At 55.1% G+C, this 14285-nt stretch overlaps 4 protein-coding genes across 4 annotated transcripts; 2 read left to right on the top strand and 2 right to left on the bottom strand.

Moving 5' to 3' along the window:
* The first annotated feature begins 152 nt into the window (after positions 1-152).
* CAOG_06419 (hydroxyacylglutathione hydrolase) lies at positions 153-1707 on the top strand. Its single transcript, XM_004345118.2, has 4 exons — positions 153-209; positions 338-620; positions 839-1303; positions 1396-1707. The coding sequence occupies exons 1-4, from the start codon at positions 187-189 to the stop codon at positions 1627-1629; spliced, it is 1005 nt and encodes a 334-aa protein (XP_004345168.2). The 5' UTR covers positions 153-186; the 3' UTR covers positions 1630-1707.
* Positions 1645-4325, bottom strand: CAOG_06418 (fumarate hydratase). Its single transcript, XM_004345117.2, has 3 exons — positions 4197-4325; positions 2389-3774; positions 1645-2099 (listed from the first exon to the last, which is right to left on the bottom strand). The coding sequence occupies exons 1-3, from the start codon at positions 4252-4254 to the stop codon at positions 1795-1797; spliced, it is 1749 nt and encodes a 582-aa protein (XP_004345167.1). The 5' UTR covers positions 4255-4325; the 3' UTR covers positions 1645-1794.
* A 274-nt stretch (positions 4326-4599) lies between these two features.
* CAOG_06417 (pirin domain-containing protein domain-containing protein) lies at positions 4600-5990 on the top strand. The gene has a single exon (XM_004345116.2). It carries the CDS (start codon positions 4846-4848, stop codon positions 5905-5907), a length of 1062 nt encoding a protein of 353 aa, XP_004345166.1. The 5' UTR covers positions 4600-4845; the 3' UTR covers positions 5908-5990.
* A 130-nt stretch (positions 5991-6120) lies between these two features.
* On the bottom strand, positions 6121-14227 carry CAOG_06416 (hypothetical protein). The gene is made up of 6 exons (XM_004345115.2): positions 14082-14227; positions 13824-13827; positions 13321-13376; positions 12953-13228; positions 8748-12827; positions 6121-8590 (listed from the first exon to the last, which is right to left on the bottom strand). The coding sequence occupies exons 1-6, from the start codon at positions 14175-14177 to the stop codon at positions 6311-6313; spliced, it is 6792 nt and encodes a 2263-aa protein (XP_004345165.2). The 5' UTR covers positions 14178-14227; the 3' UTR covers positions 6121-6310.
* Between the last annotated feature and the right edge of the window lie 58 nt (positions 14228-14285).

The following is a 14285-nucleotide window of genomic DNA, read 5'->3' as shown; positions in this document are numbered from 1 at the left end:
GATGAAACCAAAGAACAACCCAAAACAACAACGGGGACGACCAGTGTCTCAGTGTCTCAGTGTATTCGTCTACCAGAGGTCAAATGCGTAATGATTGATGCTTGACTGATAATAAAACCAAAAGCGCAACAACAAGAACAGCCGCTTCAGTCTTTCAATCAACCAAAATCTTCCAATTGTTCAATCATGGGTTGGCTGTTTGACGCAATGTGAGCCCTCGACTCTGTGCTGAGCTGACAATTGTATTTGAATCTATATCTGTTGTGATGAACGAGTATTGACAAGTATTGAATGTGTGTCGTTGTTGTTGCATGGACCGTCCATCGTCGTCGCGCAGGTACGCGTTCTACACGTCGTCCGCGGGCTACTACTACCACCGCTACCAGCTGCGCAAGGCGGCCAAAACTGGCGGTCCGATCATCGACCCGTTCGAGTATCCAATCCCAGGCGGACTGCACACGGTGCTCGTTGTGCCCAACAGGAAGGACAACTACACGTATGTCGTTCTGAACAACCAGACGCGAGATGCGGTGGTCGTCGACCCGGCAGACCCGGCGTCCATTCTGCCAGCCATCGAAAAGGCCAATGTCAAGGTGCTTGCAGTCCTCACAACTCACAAGGTACACCAAATCTGCAATGGCAATGCGGCGCTTGTCGGCTGTCGACGCATTGTTCCGCAGGCGAATTTGTGTGTGTGCTACCGCACGTTTTTGTCTGTTTTTTGTCTGTTTTTGTCTGTTTTTGTCTGTTTTTGTCTGTTTTTGTCTGTTTTTGTCTGTTTTTGTCTGATTTTGTCTGATTTTTGTCTGATTTTGGTTTTTTTGTGGTTCTGTTGCAGCATCACGACCACTCTGCTGGCAACTGGGACATGGCACAGCACTTCCCAGGCGTTGCCATTGTTGGCTCACCGACGGACAACATTCCGTCCCTGACCCACCCCGTGTCGCACGGCGATGTTTTGACCATTTCCAGTGCGGGCGTGCACGTCGGAGCGCACGAAGCATCTGTCACTCCGCCAGCGCTCGTCATTCATTGCATCTCAACGCCAGGACATACTCCTGGCCACATCGTCTATCATTTGCAACCAGCAGCGCCTGAACACCCCGGATCCATCTTTTCCGGCGACTGCCTCTTTGTTGGCGGCTCTGGCCAGATGTTCGAGGGCACCCCCGCTGACATGTACCTGGCCATGGAGCGCCTGCGAGAGTTGAGTGGCTCGACGCTTGTTTGGCCTGGTCACGAGTATGCGAGCCCCAATCTTGACTTTGTCGCCGTTTTGGAGCCCAGCAACGCACAAGCTGTGGTAAGAATGGCAGTGAACAACTGGTTTGCAGCTACTTTCACATTCTGAACCCCTTCTCACCAATACTCTGATACACTCTTGGCCAAACTCAGGAGGGAGCCGTCAAAGCAAAGGAGCGGCTCGCTCGGCGCGAAGGCTCCATCCCGTCAACCATCACTGATGAGTTGGCTTGGAACCCGTACTTTCGCGTGCATGCCGGCACATTTGACGCTCTGGTACTGGTACCAGGCCAGCCTGAAGCGATCCGCCAACACCGCGTGGCTGTCCTGGCAGAGATTCGTCGACAGAAAAATGTGTTTTCGCCAGGACTGACTGGAGGAAACTAGAGCATGCGCAATGATGTTCGACTGCAGTTGGTTGAAGCGATAAACGGGAGAATAAAAAATGCATTGAAAATAACATGGAATTCAGAAAAAACAAAAAAAGGAAAAAGCAAAAAATCGATCATTTACATCTGCACATTCGTAAAACCGCGGGATGAGGCCACAGTTTTATTCCTTGGGTTGCCACTTGGAGAAAAAGTCGTTGCCCTTGTCATCGACAACGATGAACGCTGGGAACTTTTCGACCTCAATCTTCCAGACGGCTTCCATGCCCAGCTCGGGATACTCGAGCACCTCAACCTTCTTGATGCAGTTTTGCGCAAGAATGGCAGCAGGGCCGCCGATGGAGCCCAAGTAGAAGCCGCCGTGGGTCTTGCAAGCGGTGGTGACGCCCTTGCTGCGGTTGCCCTTTGCGAGCGTAATCATGCTTCCGCCGAGCTTCATAAAGTTATCGACATACGAGTCCATGCGACCTAATGGGAAGAAGATAGGGGGTAAAGTAAAGTCAGTTACAAATCAACAGAGGAGAAAGAAACAGCAAAGCGGGAAACAAAAAAAGGGGAGAGAAAAGAACAGTCAAGTCTCGGATGGTAGTGCATGTTGATATTTCACGGCATCTTTCATGCTCATAATAAAAATATCTTGGATAAAATTTCGTCACAGAAAGACTGTTCTTTGCGGAGAAAAAAAGAAAAAAGAAAAAAAAGAAAAAGAAAAGAAAGAAAAGACGGGAGAAAACCAAACCAAAAAAAGTAAACTTACCGGCAGTAGTTGGGCCAAAGGAACCAGAGGCATAACCAGTGGGTGTCTTGGCGGGACCAGCGTAGTAGATAATGTGATCGCGAATGTACTGCGGGATGCCCTGACCGGCTTCAATGCGCTCTTGGATCTTGGCGTGAGCAATGTCGCGGGCAACCACAAGCGTGCCAGTCAGCTCGAGACGGGTGCGGATGGGGAACTTGGACAGGGTGGCACGGATTTGGTCCATGGGTTGGTTGAGATCCACCTGGACGACTTGACCGCCGAGCGACTCTTCCGTGATTTCAGGCAGGTACTTGCTGGGGTCGGTTTCGAGCTTCTCGAGGAAGACACCATCCTTGGTGATTTTGCCGAGCGCTTGACGATCGGCAGAGCAGGACACGCCCACACCGACCGGGCACGAAGCGCCGTGGCGGGGCAAGCGAATGATGCGCACGTCGTGGGCAAAGTACTTGCCGCCAAACTGTGCGCCGATACCAGTCTTTTGGCAAAGTGCGTGCACCTCCTGCTCGAGGGCGACGTCACGGAAGGCATGGCCGAGCTCGTTGCCGGACGTGGGCAGGTTGTCGAGGTAGCGCGCGCTTGCGAGCTTGACAGTCTTGAGCGTCTGTTCTGCGGACAGACCGCCAATGACGATGGCAAGGTGGTACGGCGGGCAGGCCGACGTGCCGATCGACTGGATCTTTTGATCGAGGAAGGCGACGAGCGACTTTGGGTTGAGCAGCGCCTTGGTCTGTTGGTAGAGGTACGTCTTGTTGGCAGAGCCGCCACCCTTGGCCATAAACAAGAACTTGTACTCGTCACCCTCGGTGGCGAAGAGATCAATCTGGGCGGGGAGGTTGCAGCCAGTGTTGACCTCCTTGTACATGTCGAGGGGAGCGACTTGCGAGTAACGCAGGTTGCGCTTGACGTAGGCTTCAAACACGCCGCGCGAGATGGCTTCCTCGTCAGCACCCTCAGTCCAGACGTACTGGCCCTTCTTGCCCATGACAATGGCCGTGCCCGTGTCTTGGCAGCCAGGCAGAATCATGCCAGCGGCAATGTTGGCATTCTTGAGCAGCTGCAGAGCAACAAAGCGGTCGTTGTCCGACGCCTCGGGGTCTTTGAGGATGTTGGAGAGCTGCTGGAGGTGGCTTGGTCGCAGCAGGTGTGCAATATCAATCATTGCCTGCTGGGTCAGGGTGGAGAGGGCTTCGGGAGCGACCTGCAGCACCTTGCGTCCCGCAGCCTCGACGACCTTGACGGCACCCTCGCCGACGGGCAGCTTGCGGTACTCTGTGGTCTTGTCCTTTCCAGCGGGGAAGAGGTCTTGGTAGCGGAAGAGCGGCGCGGCCTTCTTTACAGCCTGAGCAGCAGCCGGAGCAGCGGCCGTCGAGTGCGATCGGAGCGCTGTTTGCAGAGGGGAAAAAGTGAACATGCATCGAGGGACGACGCTGAGGTGAGCGAAAGGATGGTGCGAGACGAACGAGACGAAGGAAGGAAGGAAAGAACTGAAAAGAGGGGATCAGGAGCGACGAATGCAGCTACGATCGACTGATGCGATCAAAGCAAGAGACAAAGCCAGACAGAGAGAAAGACAAGAGAGAAAGACAAGAGCGAAGGTGCTGCGGTGCTGGAAGCAAGATTGAATGAGATTGAAAAAAAAGAAAAAAAAAAAAACCACGAGGTCGATTTTGATGAACGATCTCTTGTTTTTCAACCGCATGGAAGACACAGCGAGCGAGCGATCAGAGATCAGAGACCAGAGACCAGAGATGGAGAGAGAGAGAGAGAGATGGAGATCAGAAGAGATGGATGGGTGGATGGGTTACCAGAGCGCGCGGCGACGCGGGACGACGCAGCGAGAAGAGCGACCGAACGAGAAAGCATGGATGGATAGGAAAAAAAAAAAAAAAAAGGGAAAGAGAACGAGAGTGAGAGAACGAGAGTGAGTGAGAAAGGACGACTGAACATGCATTGAAACTCAGAACAACAATTATGGAAAAATGGAACAAAAAGTCAATGGATTGGATGGAACAAGCACAAAGATGCTTCAGCTGCAATTCAAAGTTGAATCAAGTCAGGTCTCACCTCTCTCTCTCTTTCTCTCTCTCTCTCTCTCTTGTTAAAGTAGATCTATACAAAACTGAAAGGGGGGCGGTTGATTCGAAGTGCTGCTGCATTGAGGGCACAACTCCGTGATTTTCAATTTCACTCCAAACTCACTCGTCATTCACTCTAAACTCGGCCAAACTCGACACACTTCAGTCTCCTTTTTATTTTTTCACTTGTACTCTTTACTTTCCAGTATTCTTGCTTTCTTTGAAAACGCCGTCGCTGCTTCTGATCGCGCATTCAACACGGAGGTTTGCGCAATCTGCCATTCGCACTCTGGCCAACAGCACGCTTCCACCCACTCTCCCACCTTCATTCAAACCCTACAGCATCACCACCACCACAACCACAACTAACAGCAGCAGAATGTCGACCAGCACCGCAGCAGCAGCATCGGCAGTCCTCGCCGTCCAAGCACTCAGCATGCCGTGGGCGACCCTCGACCCGTTCCTCTTCTGCGTCCACCACGACGACAAGTACCCTGCTGGGAACGCCTCGTTTGGCTTCGACCCTGCCGCACTGCGCGGGCGCAACATTGGCTCAGACTTTAGCGGACGCGACGGCTGGAGCATGTACCACGGCGAGCAGGGCGTCCCCGGGTTCCCAGGCCACCCGCACAAGGGCTTCGAGACCATCACCATTGTGCGCAAGGGTCGCATTGACCACTCGGACTCGCTCGGGGCAAGCGCTCGCTTTGGCGGCGGCGACGTCCAATGGCTCACTGCCGGCGGTGGCATTGTCCACTCTGAAATGTTCCCCATGCTCAACGCGACGGGCAGCAACCACCTCGAGCTCTTCCAGATCTGGCTAAACCTGCCTGCAAAGTCAAAGAACGTCCCGCCGCACTTTACCATGTTCTGGGCAGAGTCCATCCCGAGCTTGACGCTTCGCGACGACGCCGGCAAGGTCACCACTCACGTGTCCGTGATTGCCGGCGCGCTGGAAGGCGCAAGTGCACCGCTGGCACCGCCACCGCACTCGTGGGCGGCGGATGCTGGCAACGACGTCGCGGTCTGGACAATCAAGATCGCTCCGGGTGCGTCGTGGACCCTCCCTGCTGCCGCGCACGCCAACACCAACCGCCGATTGTTCTTTTTCAGCGGTCGGCGACTCGTCGTGGACACTCGGACGCTTGAAAAGCCCGTTGCATGCGACTTGCGCGCGTCTGCATCTGTCGTGCTCCAGAACACGGGCGACACGGAGGTCGAGTGCCTGCTTCTACAAGGGCGAGCTCAGAACGAGCCAACCGTCCAGCACGGACCGTTCGTCATGAACACACACGCCGAAATCTCCCAGGCAATGCAAGATTATCGTCGAACACGCTTTGGCGGCTGGCCCTGGCCATCCGACGGCCCTGTGCATGGCAGCGATCCTGCGCGTTTTGCTCGCTTCCCCGATGGCCGCGAGGAACGACCCCAGCAGCAATAGCTGAAGCGAGAGCGATATTGACTGGACAGTGCATGCAATACAATACAATACAATGCAATACAATACAATACAATGCAATACCAAACTGAAGTTTCATGTTCTGGTTGACACTTGCTTTTTTTTTTTTTTGTTTGTGTGCGAACAGTTTACGTGTTTTTTTTTGTTCGAAATGTTTCAGCGAATCTGGTTAGTCTTCAAGCAAAGAGGCGAGGGGTTAATTTGGCGGTTGATTCTGGAAGATGGAAAGGCAACGAATTGAACAAGCACGTCAATTTTGAAAAGTGTTGGACAACCAGAATCTGCATGCTCACAAACCAAACAACACGCGGAAACACAAAGCACATCAAAAAACATGCACACTTGAAACAAAAAAAACCAAGTCAAGTCGCCTTTGCCCGATTTTTTACGCCAGTGGGCGCGACGCTTCCAGAACAACGCTGCCAAACTTGTCCGACATGACCAGAACCGCAAAGCTCTTCACAGAGTCAAACACGTCGTTGCTGAGGGAAACATAATCAAACAGACCGCGAAGATCCGTGTAGCCGTCCTTGTAGAACTTGGTGGTGCCGTCGTTGAGCTTGGCGTAGACCTTGACATACGCCGACGCAATCGGGCGTTTGGAGGCACGCTCTACAACGCGGACTTGGCCATAGTTCTCCATCAGATGGGTCGTGAGGCCGTTCGAGTAGAACATGGTGGACTTGGACAAGTTGCCCAGAACAACCTCAACAAAGACATTGCCGTTCAGCAACTCCTTCGGCAAAGCCACCGTCACTGCACTGCCCGTAGCGGGGAGCGACACGGGCAGAGTAAGATGCGGCTTAATGTAGGCAAACGCTGCGCTTGTGGCACGCACAAAAGGATTGGTTGAGAAGAGCAACTCAACGTCGCTGGGGTAGAATCGCAGCTCGCCCGAGCGCTCCTTGGCATTGCGAGCCTCGATCGTGATGGTGCCGTCGGTAGCAATCTCCAAGTTGAGCACTGCATCGGTCGAAGCCAGCTGTGCTTGTTGGCGCTCAATGTTGCCAGCTTCATCGCCTTCAACGTTGCGAGTCGGGGAAGCAACCGCACTGCTCGAGCTGCTGTCGCCACGCATGGCAGCATCGTACTCGTCAATCTGCCGAGCCATGTCCGCAAACTTGCTGCGCCAACGCGCGATGGGGTGGTTTTTGTGCTCGGCACAGATCTTGCGGGCCACAGTCAGAGGCGCCACATCAGGCTGTGTGTTGTAGAAGTCGAGGTAGGCTTCGAGATACTCACGCTGCAGACGCATGAACGAGGACGGGATGGCACTGAAAGAAGGGCGACGACGAACAACGAGCTGGTGCTCACCGGCACCGGGAGGAGGGGCCAACGATTGGCCCGCCTTGCTGGACTTGCTCGAGCTGGTGCCGCCCGCTGCCATGGCAAGCAATCGCGATTCCTCTTCCTTGACACGCAGCTGTGCCGCCGCGAAGGTGGAGATTGCTTCCTCAATTCGCGACTGAAGAAGCAAGTAGTACGTCAGGGCAAACAGGTCTGCGGAGGTGGGCGTAGCGCAGCAGACCATGGCATTGAGCAACGACACATACGCGGCCTTGAGCGAGTCGTTGAAGATGTCCCGACGACCGAGCTGGTGGATGCGAGGCGTAAAGAACGGATGGTACTCGAGCATCTGCGCCTCACCTCGGTCTTCGAGCGTGAAGGTGAGCAGGGTGCTTGTCAGGCGAGGCGCGACCTGGGCAATGATTGAAGGCGAGTGCTGCAGCAACTCGGACAGGGCAATCAAGTCAAAATGCTGCAAACTGTAGCCCCAGAGCGAGTGGTCAAAGACACGACGAGCGCGCAACACTGAAAGAATCTCCTGGAACGGCTTGCTCTCGCGCATGCGCCACGCAATCAGGGACAGATCAACACGGCCCAGATTCTGAGTCTGCAAAAAGGCCACGACATTCTCGAGCGTGCCATCCGCCGCAATGTTGGCCCAGCTCGTCTGGTCGACAACTGTCTTGGTGGCCTGCACAACAAGCGGAGCGGCGTCGCCGTACGACAGCAGGCGGCCACGTTTGGTGACGTGAGGCGGGTAGTGCGTGAAAGTGCCGGGCTTGGGGAAGTAGAACTGGTACTCGCAAGTGCTGGTCGAGTAGGGCGAAATTTGCAAATGGCGAGTGCGCGTGAAAAAGCCATCCTGGAGAGGCACGGCGCCCTGTGGGATTTGGAGCAACACCTCCACCTTTTGCGTCGAGCCCGACAGGTTTGTCACGACAACCTGCGCTCCGTACACTGAACCACTCAGGAATTGGGTGACAAACTTGTCAACACGCTCGCTGCCTTCGTAGCCCTCACGCTCGTTCGGGTCAAAGTACTTGACGAACGCCTGCACTGGGGGTGCAGCGGGGTCTCGGGGAGTCTCGCGAACTTGACGAGTGTAAATGATGGCAGCAGAGCGTGTGCGCAAGGTCAACTGCTCGCCTTGGTACTGACGCTCATGCTGCGCTGGCGTGAACGGGACGTCCAACACTGCCAGCGCCATCAGCATTTCGGTCAGCGAGCGCGTCGCCAAGGCCAGGTTGACCGACACGAACGCCTCGCCGGCTTTGCTGCGCTCGACGAACGCCGCATAGTCGCTCCAGAAAGCGTTCGGGGTGATGAGGCTGGCGTTGTGAGCGTCCTTGGCAATCTTGTAGTAGTTGTTTTCCGCGTACTAGGGGATGCAGAAAAGGGGATGAAGGACACAAGAACACATTCAGCAACCTCCAAAACAACGAAATAACAAAAGCACTGCAACGAAACCAAAAGCAAACAAAAAACCCAACAAACCCCCCCCCTGAAACTTCCCCATCAGTTTTGAGTGGCCTTACTTCCTCGGTCGGAGGGGGACGGCGGAAGAGCGCACGTTGCTTGCCAGTGACACGACGACGAAGGTCTCGCTCGCCATCGTCGTCATCAGGAGCCGCTCCCTGATGACCGCCTTCCGAGTATGCTTCTTTGGCCTCTTCCTCCATATCGGAAGAGTCTTCGTCATAGCCCCCGGCGTAGTCATCGGCCGCCATTTCACACTCGTCCATAGCCATCATGGCCATGCCAGGAGGCGGAGGTGGCGGACAAGCGGCCATCATCATCATTGGCTGAGCCATCCGTTTGGCCATCATCGGAGGTCCGCCGCGCGCCATCATTGCCATGGGGGCGGGGGCTCCAAACGACATGGAAGGAGCGAGGCTACGCATGGCAGCGCCGCCGCCGCCAACACTCATACTGTTAAACTCAATCTCCATTGGAACCGCTTCTTGCGGCGGGGGCTCGTCGTTTCCGTCCATCGATCCACCCTGAATGGCAGCCTTGAACAGGAAGCTCCAGCGCTCCGGATCAACAGGGACGAGTTCACTTCCGTGCTTGGTGTTGAGTGCGACCACACCGCGTTCTGCAGCAACGCGCTCTGCCAACAGGATGCGCTCAACAACATTGAGGCGCGAGTAGGCATACGTGTCCAAAAACCACGAAAGGTCGTGCCCGACCAGCCAATGATCGAGGAATGTCTTCTCCTTCTTGTTGGAGTAGTACGAGCGGACAACCGAGTCAAAGAACGGGCGGTCTTTCTTGTACAGGAAGAAGGCAAGCTCGTGGCAGGCGTACTGCGAAAACTTGGCGAGCTTGGTCTCCTGAGACAAGGTTGGCCACTCGAGCACAAAGTTGAATTCTTGGAGCAGCGACGAGTTCGAGATGGCAGAAAGCAGGCGGTAGGCCTTGTCGAGCGAATCGTACACTTCAATCTTGCTGGTGCGAATGTTCTGCACCACAAAGCTCTCATTGGCCTGCACCGTCGCCACCTCCTTTTGCTCCACAAAGTGCGTCGTGGGGGCAAGAGCGTCCGCGAGGCTCCGGTCCTTGGTCTTGAGGGACGAGTTGGCTGGCGCCGCGATTGCGTGGCGCACAACCACTTCCTCGTCGTCGATGGCGGCACACACGATGCGATCACCCAGGCCGCACTGCGCCAGCACGTCAGGCGAGACGTGAATCAGTCCGGTGGTCGGGTCTGGGCGCAGATTGGTGAGGGTTTGCACTGCGGTGGTCAGGAAATCGAGATTCGGATCGCTGCCGCTGCCGGCCACATTCCGCTCGCGCTTGCCCATGAGGCGGTTTTTCTTGGCATGCATGCTGGCAGCAGAACCTTCGCCAACGTGACGGTCTCCGGCGCGAGCGTCCTGGTTGCGCGAATCGGCCTTGCGCACAGCGTACGGGTTGAGGAGCAGCGACGGCTTCTGGAGCATGTTGCCGGGGAAGCGCTTGGCGTACTTGCGGTCAATAATGTACTGCTGCTCTTCGCCCAGCTTCTTCGCAGTTGTGTACTGGGAGGCAGGAACAGAAACGTCTGTGGCCGCGAGAGATGAGCGGCTGGCATTCGGCGCCGTGGAGGAAAGGGTCTGATCAGACACGAGCTGCGGGCGCGAAATGTGAATGCGGGCTTTGGACGACGCATGGGTGACCTTCAGGGTCAGGCCTGTGCGATGGTCGTAAGACGTAACGGCAAGCTGGAGCGGCTGGCGCTTGCGGGGGAGCTGCAGATGACGCGTCGCACCAATCAGCTTGTTTCCGGCAACACGGCCGTCGCTCACCTTCACCTCGACAGTGGCCACATTCGGAAGGCACGGGGATCGGATGCGGAGAATGTAATCGCCGCGCGGCAGACCGGCAATCACAAAGTAGCCCGATTCGCGATCCACACGCACCTTGGCGGACACGTCCGAAATGACACGGTCGCCCTTGACAGACAGCAGCGAAGCGCGCTCCACACTGCAGGAGATGACGGAGGAGTGAGCCTGCTTGCTGGACGTTGAGGACGGAAGGGCGACGAGAATATTCTCACCAGCTTTCGCGTGCACGATCGGGGGCAGCAGAACCGAGTCACGCGGCAGCTCAAACGAACGAGAAATGCCAGGAATGTTCGCAGAGACCGACAGCACATGATTGAGCGGGCCGAGGGAGACGGCGCCGTTGGCATCCGTCTGCAGCGAAACGTGGATGGACCGCGTCACAAGAGCATGTGCAATTTCGAGCGAAATGACGCGCTTGGGAAGAGGCTCGCCACCCTTGCCAATGGCGTGCAGCGAGTATTCGTCACCGCTAAAGCGCAGGTGGATGTCTTCGACCTGGCTGGAGGCGTCCGAGGTGTTGATGGCAAGCGTGTCCGATGCGGACACGGAAGACTTGCTCGAGCCGTTGGTGTGCTGCACCACAGAGGTGAGTTCGAAACGGACCTCGCGAATGCCATCAGCGACGGCAAACTCGTGCACCAGCTCCTCGTCGTCCTTGAACCGAATGTTGCCGAGGCGTCGCACGGTTGGCACGGACTCGTCGTCCGTGAGCGTGACGATGAGCTGTGTCTGCGCCGTGTCGAGCACACTGAGCGAGATGGGAAGGCTGTTCAGGAAGAGTTGCGGGCGAATGAGGACCTTGGCGGTGCGGTTGCCTGCAATCAGCGACTCGCGCTCGAGCAAGAATGCCGCCGAAAAGTCGTACGACTCGTTGCAATGGGTAAAGTTCACAAGGGTCGTAAAGTTGTCGTGGGTGACGAGCATGGCTTGCTGAGAGGTGGAGGCGGCATACGGCACGGTAATCTCCCCAGCAGCAATGGCCGCCGAGGACGAGGTCGCGGCAACCTGGCTCACATCAGCCTCAGACTCGGGCTCGTACGTCTGGTTGCCAATCTTGATGCTGAGGCGGTCTGAGAGGCGAGCGCCCTTCTCATCCAGCACGGAAAAGACATGGCCGGCAACGCCGCGGCGCTCAACCACAGTGAGGCTCCCGACACGCACGATCGCACGCGCTGACAAGCCGGCGCCAATGAGCTCAATGACATGGACTCCACGCTGGACGAGGTTGGGGAACTGGAATTTGCGCAAAACACGGCGCGCAGGCGGCTCGGTGAACTTGTGCACCGTCTCGCGATTGGCGACAATGCCGTCGAGGTTGATGGAGGGGCCGACTTCCGACTTTTCACTCTGGTAGTAGTTGCGAGTGTTGATGTCGTACTCTTTCAGAATCAGCTGGTCAATGTTCTTGGTGTACACGAGCAGCTCCACGACATCGCCGGGCGAAAAGTGGGTCTTGTTGGTGGCAAACTCGAGGTCGACGCGGTCACGCAACTCTTGCGCTTCCGAGGGCGTCAAGGAAGAGTCAGACAGACTTTCACCCGAGGTGATCCTGGCCATGGCGTACTGGCGAACCAAAAACTGCTGGTCCAAGTACATGTCGTACGGCTTGAACGACTTGCACTCGGGCTGCGAGAAAAAGTGGTACAGAAAATCAGACACAATCTCGGTATCGTCACGAAGCGTCGGGATGTACGGTTCCGACATGGACACGCCCGTGTTGAAAACGCAGCTCTGGTCCTTGAAACTCGAGTGGTAGTGCGAACTCGCAATGCGGGTGCGCTTGGGGAGCTTGAGATACTCGATGAACTTGACGCTGTCGTACTTGTTCACTTCGCGATCAAATTGAAGCGCCATGAGGTACACATTGGCCTTGAGCGCATTGAAGGTCGGCCCAAGCTTCAGGATGACAAAATCCCAGAGCCGCGCAATGTAGGCCTCGCGCTCGGAGCGTTCCAGGTCCAGGTTGACGTCCGCCGCAGGGCGCAGCTTGGACAGATACACGTCAACAAACCGCGAGTGGTTGAGCAGCGATGGATGCGCCTTGCTCAGCGCATCCAGCGAGCCCTGCGGCAGCTGAGCATGAATGCTGCGGTTGCCAAAGTCGTTGGGGGTCAGCTCAGCCTTGATGAGCTCGAACGCTCCCGGAAAGTCGGCGTACTTCATGGACTCGACGGCCTTGCGCAAGCACTGGGAAACGACCTTGTCGGAAAGGTGCTCCGCCACATACTCGACGGCCTCAGGCATTCTGAATGAGGACATGTTCCAGTTCGAGCATTCGTCCATGGCGGTCTACACACAAAAAACAAATGTTGCTCGTGGAGTGAGATACATCGACTGAGATGGAGCACGCGGCAGCAAACAGCAAAAAAAAGGAAAAAAAAGGAAGAAGAAAAAGAAGAAGAAGAAACACTCACCTTGGCAAGAGCCTTCGTATCAAGCAACTCGGAATCCAACACGGAGGGGTACTTGGCGGGAGCAGCCTGCTCTGAGGCAGCGGTCACTTGGCGCTCGTGATACAAGTAGGTGTTGAGCTGGTCACGCAGGTACTCGACAGCACGCTCCTTGCGCGGCTTGGAGTCGCCGTCAAAGCTGAGCAAGTGCCTGCGGGTCTCGAGTTGATTCTTGCGGTCCGAGTAGGGGAAGTGCTCGGCGAACTCGGCAAAGAGCTTGTCGGCGCGTTCCGAGTTACCCTGTCGAAATGCCGTTCGACAACAATTGAGCCATTTTCACCTCAAAAGCAGTACCAAAATAACCAAACGTGGACAACAGGACGGTTCATTACCTTGCCAATGTTGAGCAAGTGCTGGAGGTGGTAGACATAGTAGTCCTCAGTGCCGGCTGTTGGGAGCAACGTTGAGGCAACATGCGTGAGTTTTTCCGACACTGAGCGTAGTTTTAGATGCTACGAGTGGCAAGCCCCACACACACGCACACAAATACTGCAACTAGATGAATGCAATTCCATCCAAACGAGTGACTTTGAACAACCGCTTTTTTTGAAAGTGCGCAGTGCATTGAGTGAGTGCGCAAAACCCGACTTTCACCAAATTCAGGTGCCGGCTTTTGATTCTGCTTCAGAGAATGAGTGTCGTCGCTCGTTTGGTCCCACATTCGTTAGTCAAATGCCAAATCGGCTTTTGATTCTGCTTCAGAGAATGAGTGTCGTCGCTCGTTTGGTCCCACAAACGAAAAAAAAAAAAACGCAAAAAAACGAAAAAAAAAAAAAAAAAAACGAAAAAAAAAAAAAAGTTCGCCATTGTTTTTTCAATAGGAATACAAACTTACAGATCTGTTCACCAACGCAGAGCGCCACAGGCCCGGAAACAGAATCAACCCAAACAAAACAAGAAACAAGAAACAAACAAATCCGGAAACAAAACGGCTGGAGTGAGCGACCCAACAAAATCATCATCATCATCATCATCATCATTATCATAGTGGAAGCCGTTGAAGGCGAACAAAAAAAAAAAAAAAAAAAATAAAAAAATACAGCACGTCATCCTGCTCCAATTCCAATCCATAGTGGCGAAAACGCGCGCTTACGAGTTCGCCGAGGGCGCGCTCGCGATCATCAGCAAGAGCAAACGTCTCCTTGAAGCCGAACGCAGAGCCGGAAGTCGCAGCAGCCGGGGGTGCCATGGATGGTGTTTTGTGCTTGAATGTATGTGAATGAAGGAAATTTACAAAAAAAAAAAAAAAAAGACGAGTGGGGAATTTTCGTTCGCTCGGATTGAAACGTTCTTGTAT

The sequence above is a fragment of the Capsaspora owczarzaki genome (genome assembly GCF_000151315.2).
Source record: "Capsaspora owczarzaki ATCC 30864 unplaced genomic scaffold supercont2.11, whole genome shotgun sequence".
Taxonomy (NCBI): domain Eukaryota; class Filasterea; order Ministeriida; family Capsasporidae; genus Capsaspora; species Capsaspora owczarzaki.
Note: the sequence above shows the minus strand (reverse complement) of the source record. Positions and strands in the feature narration are given on the sequence as shown.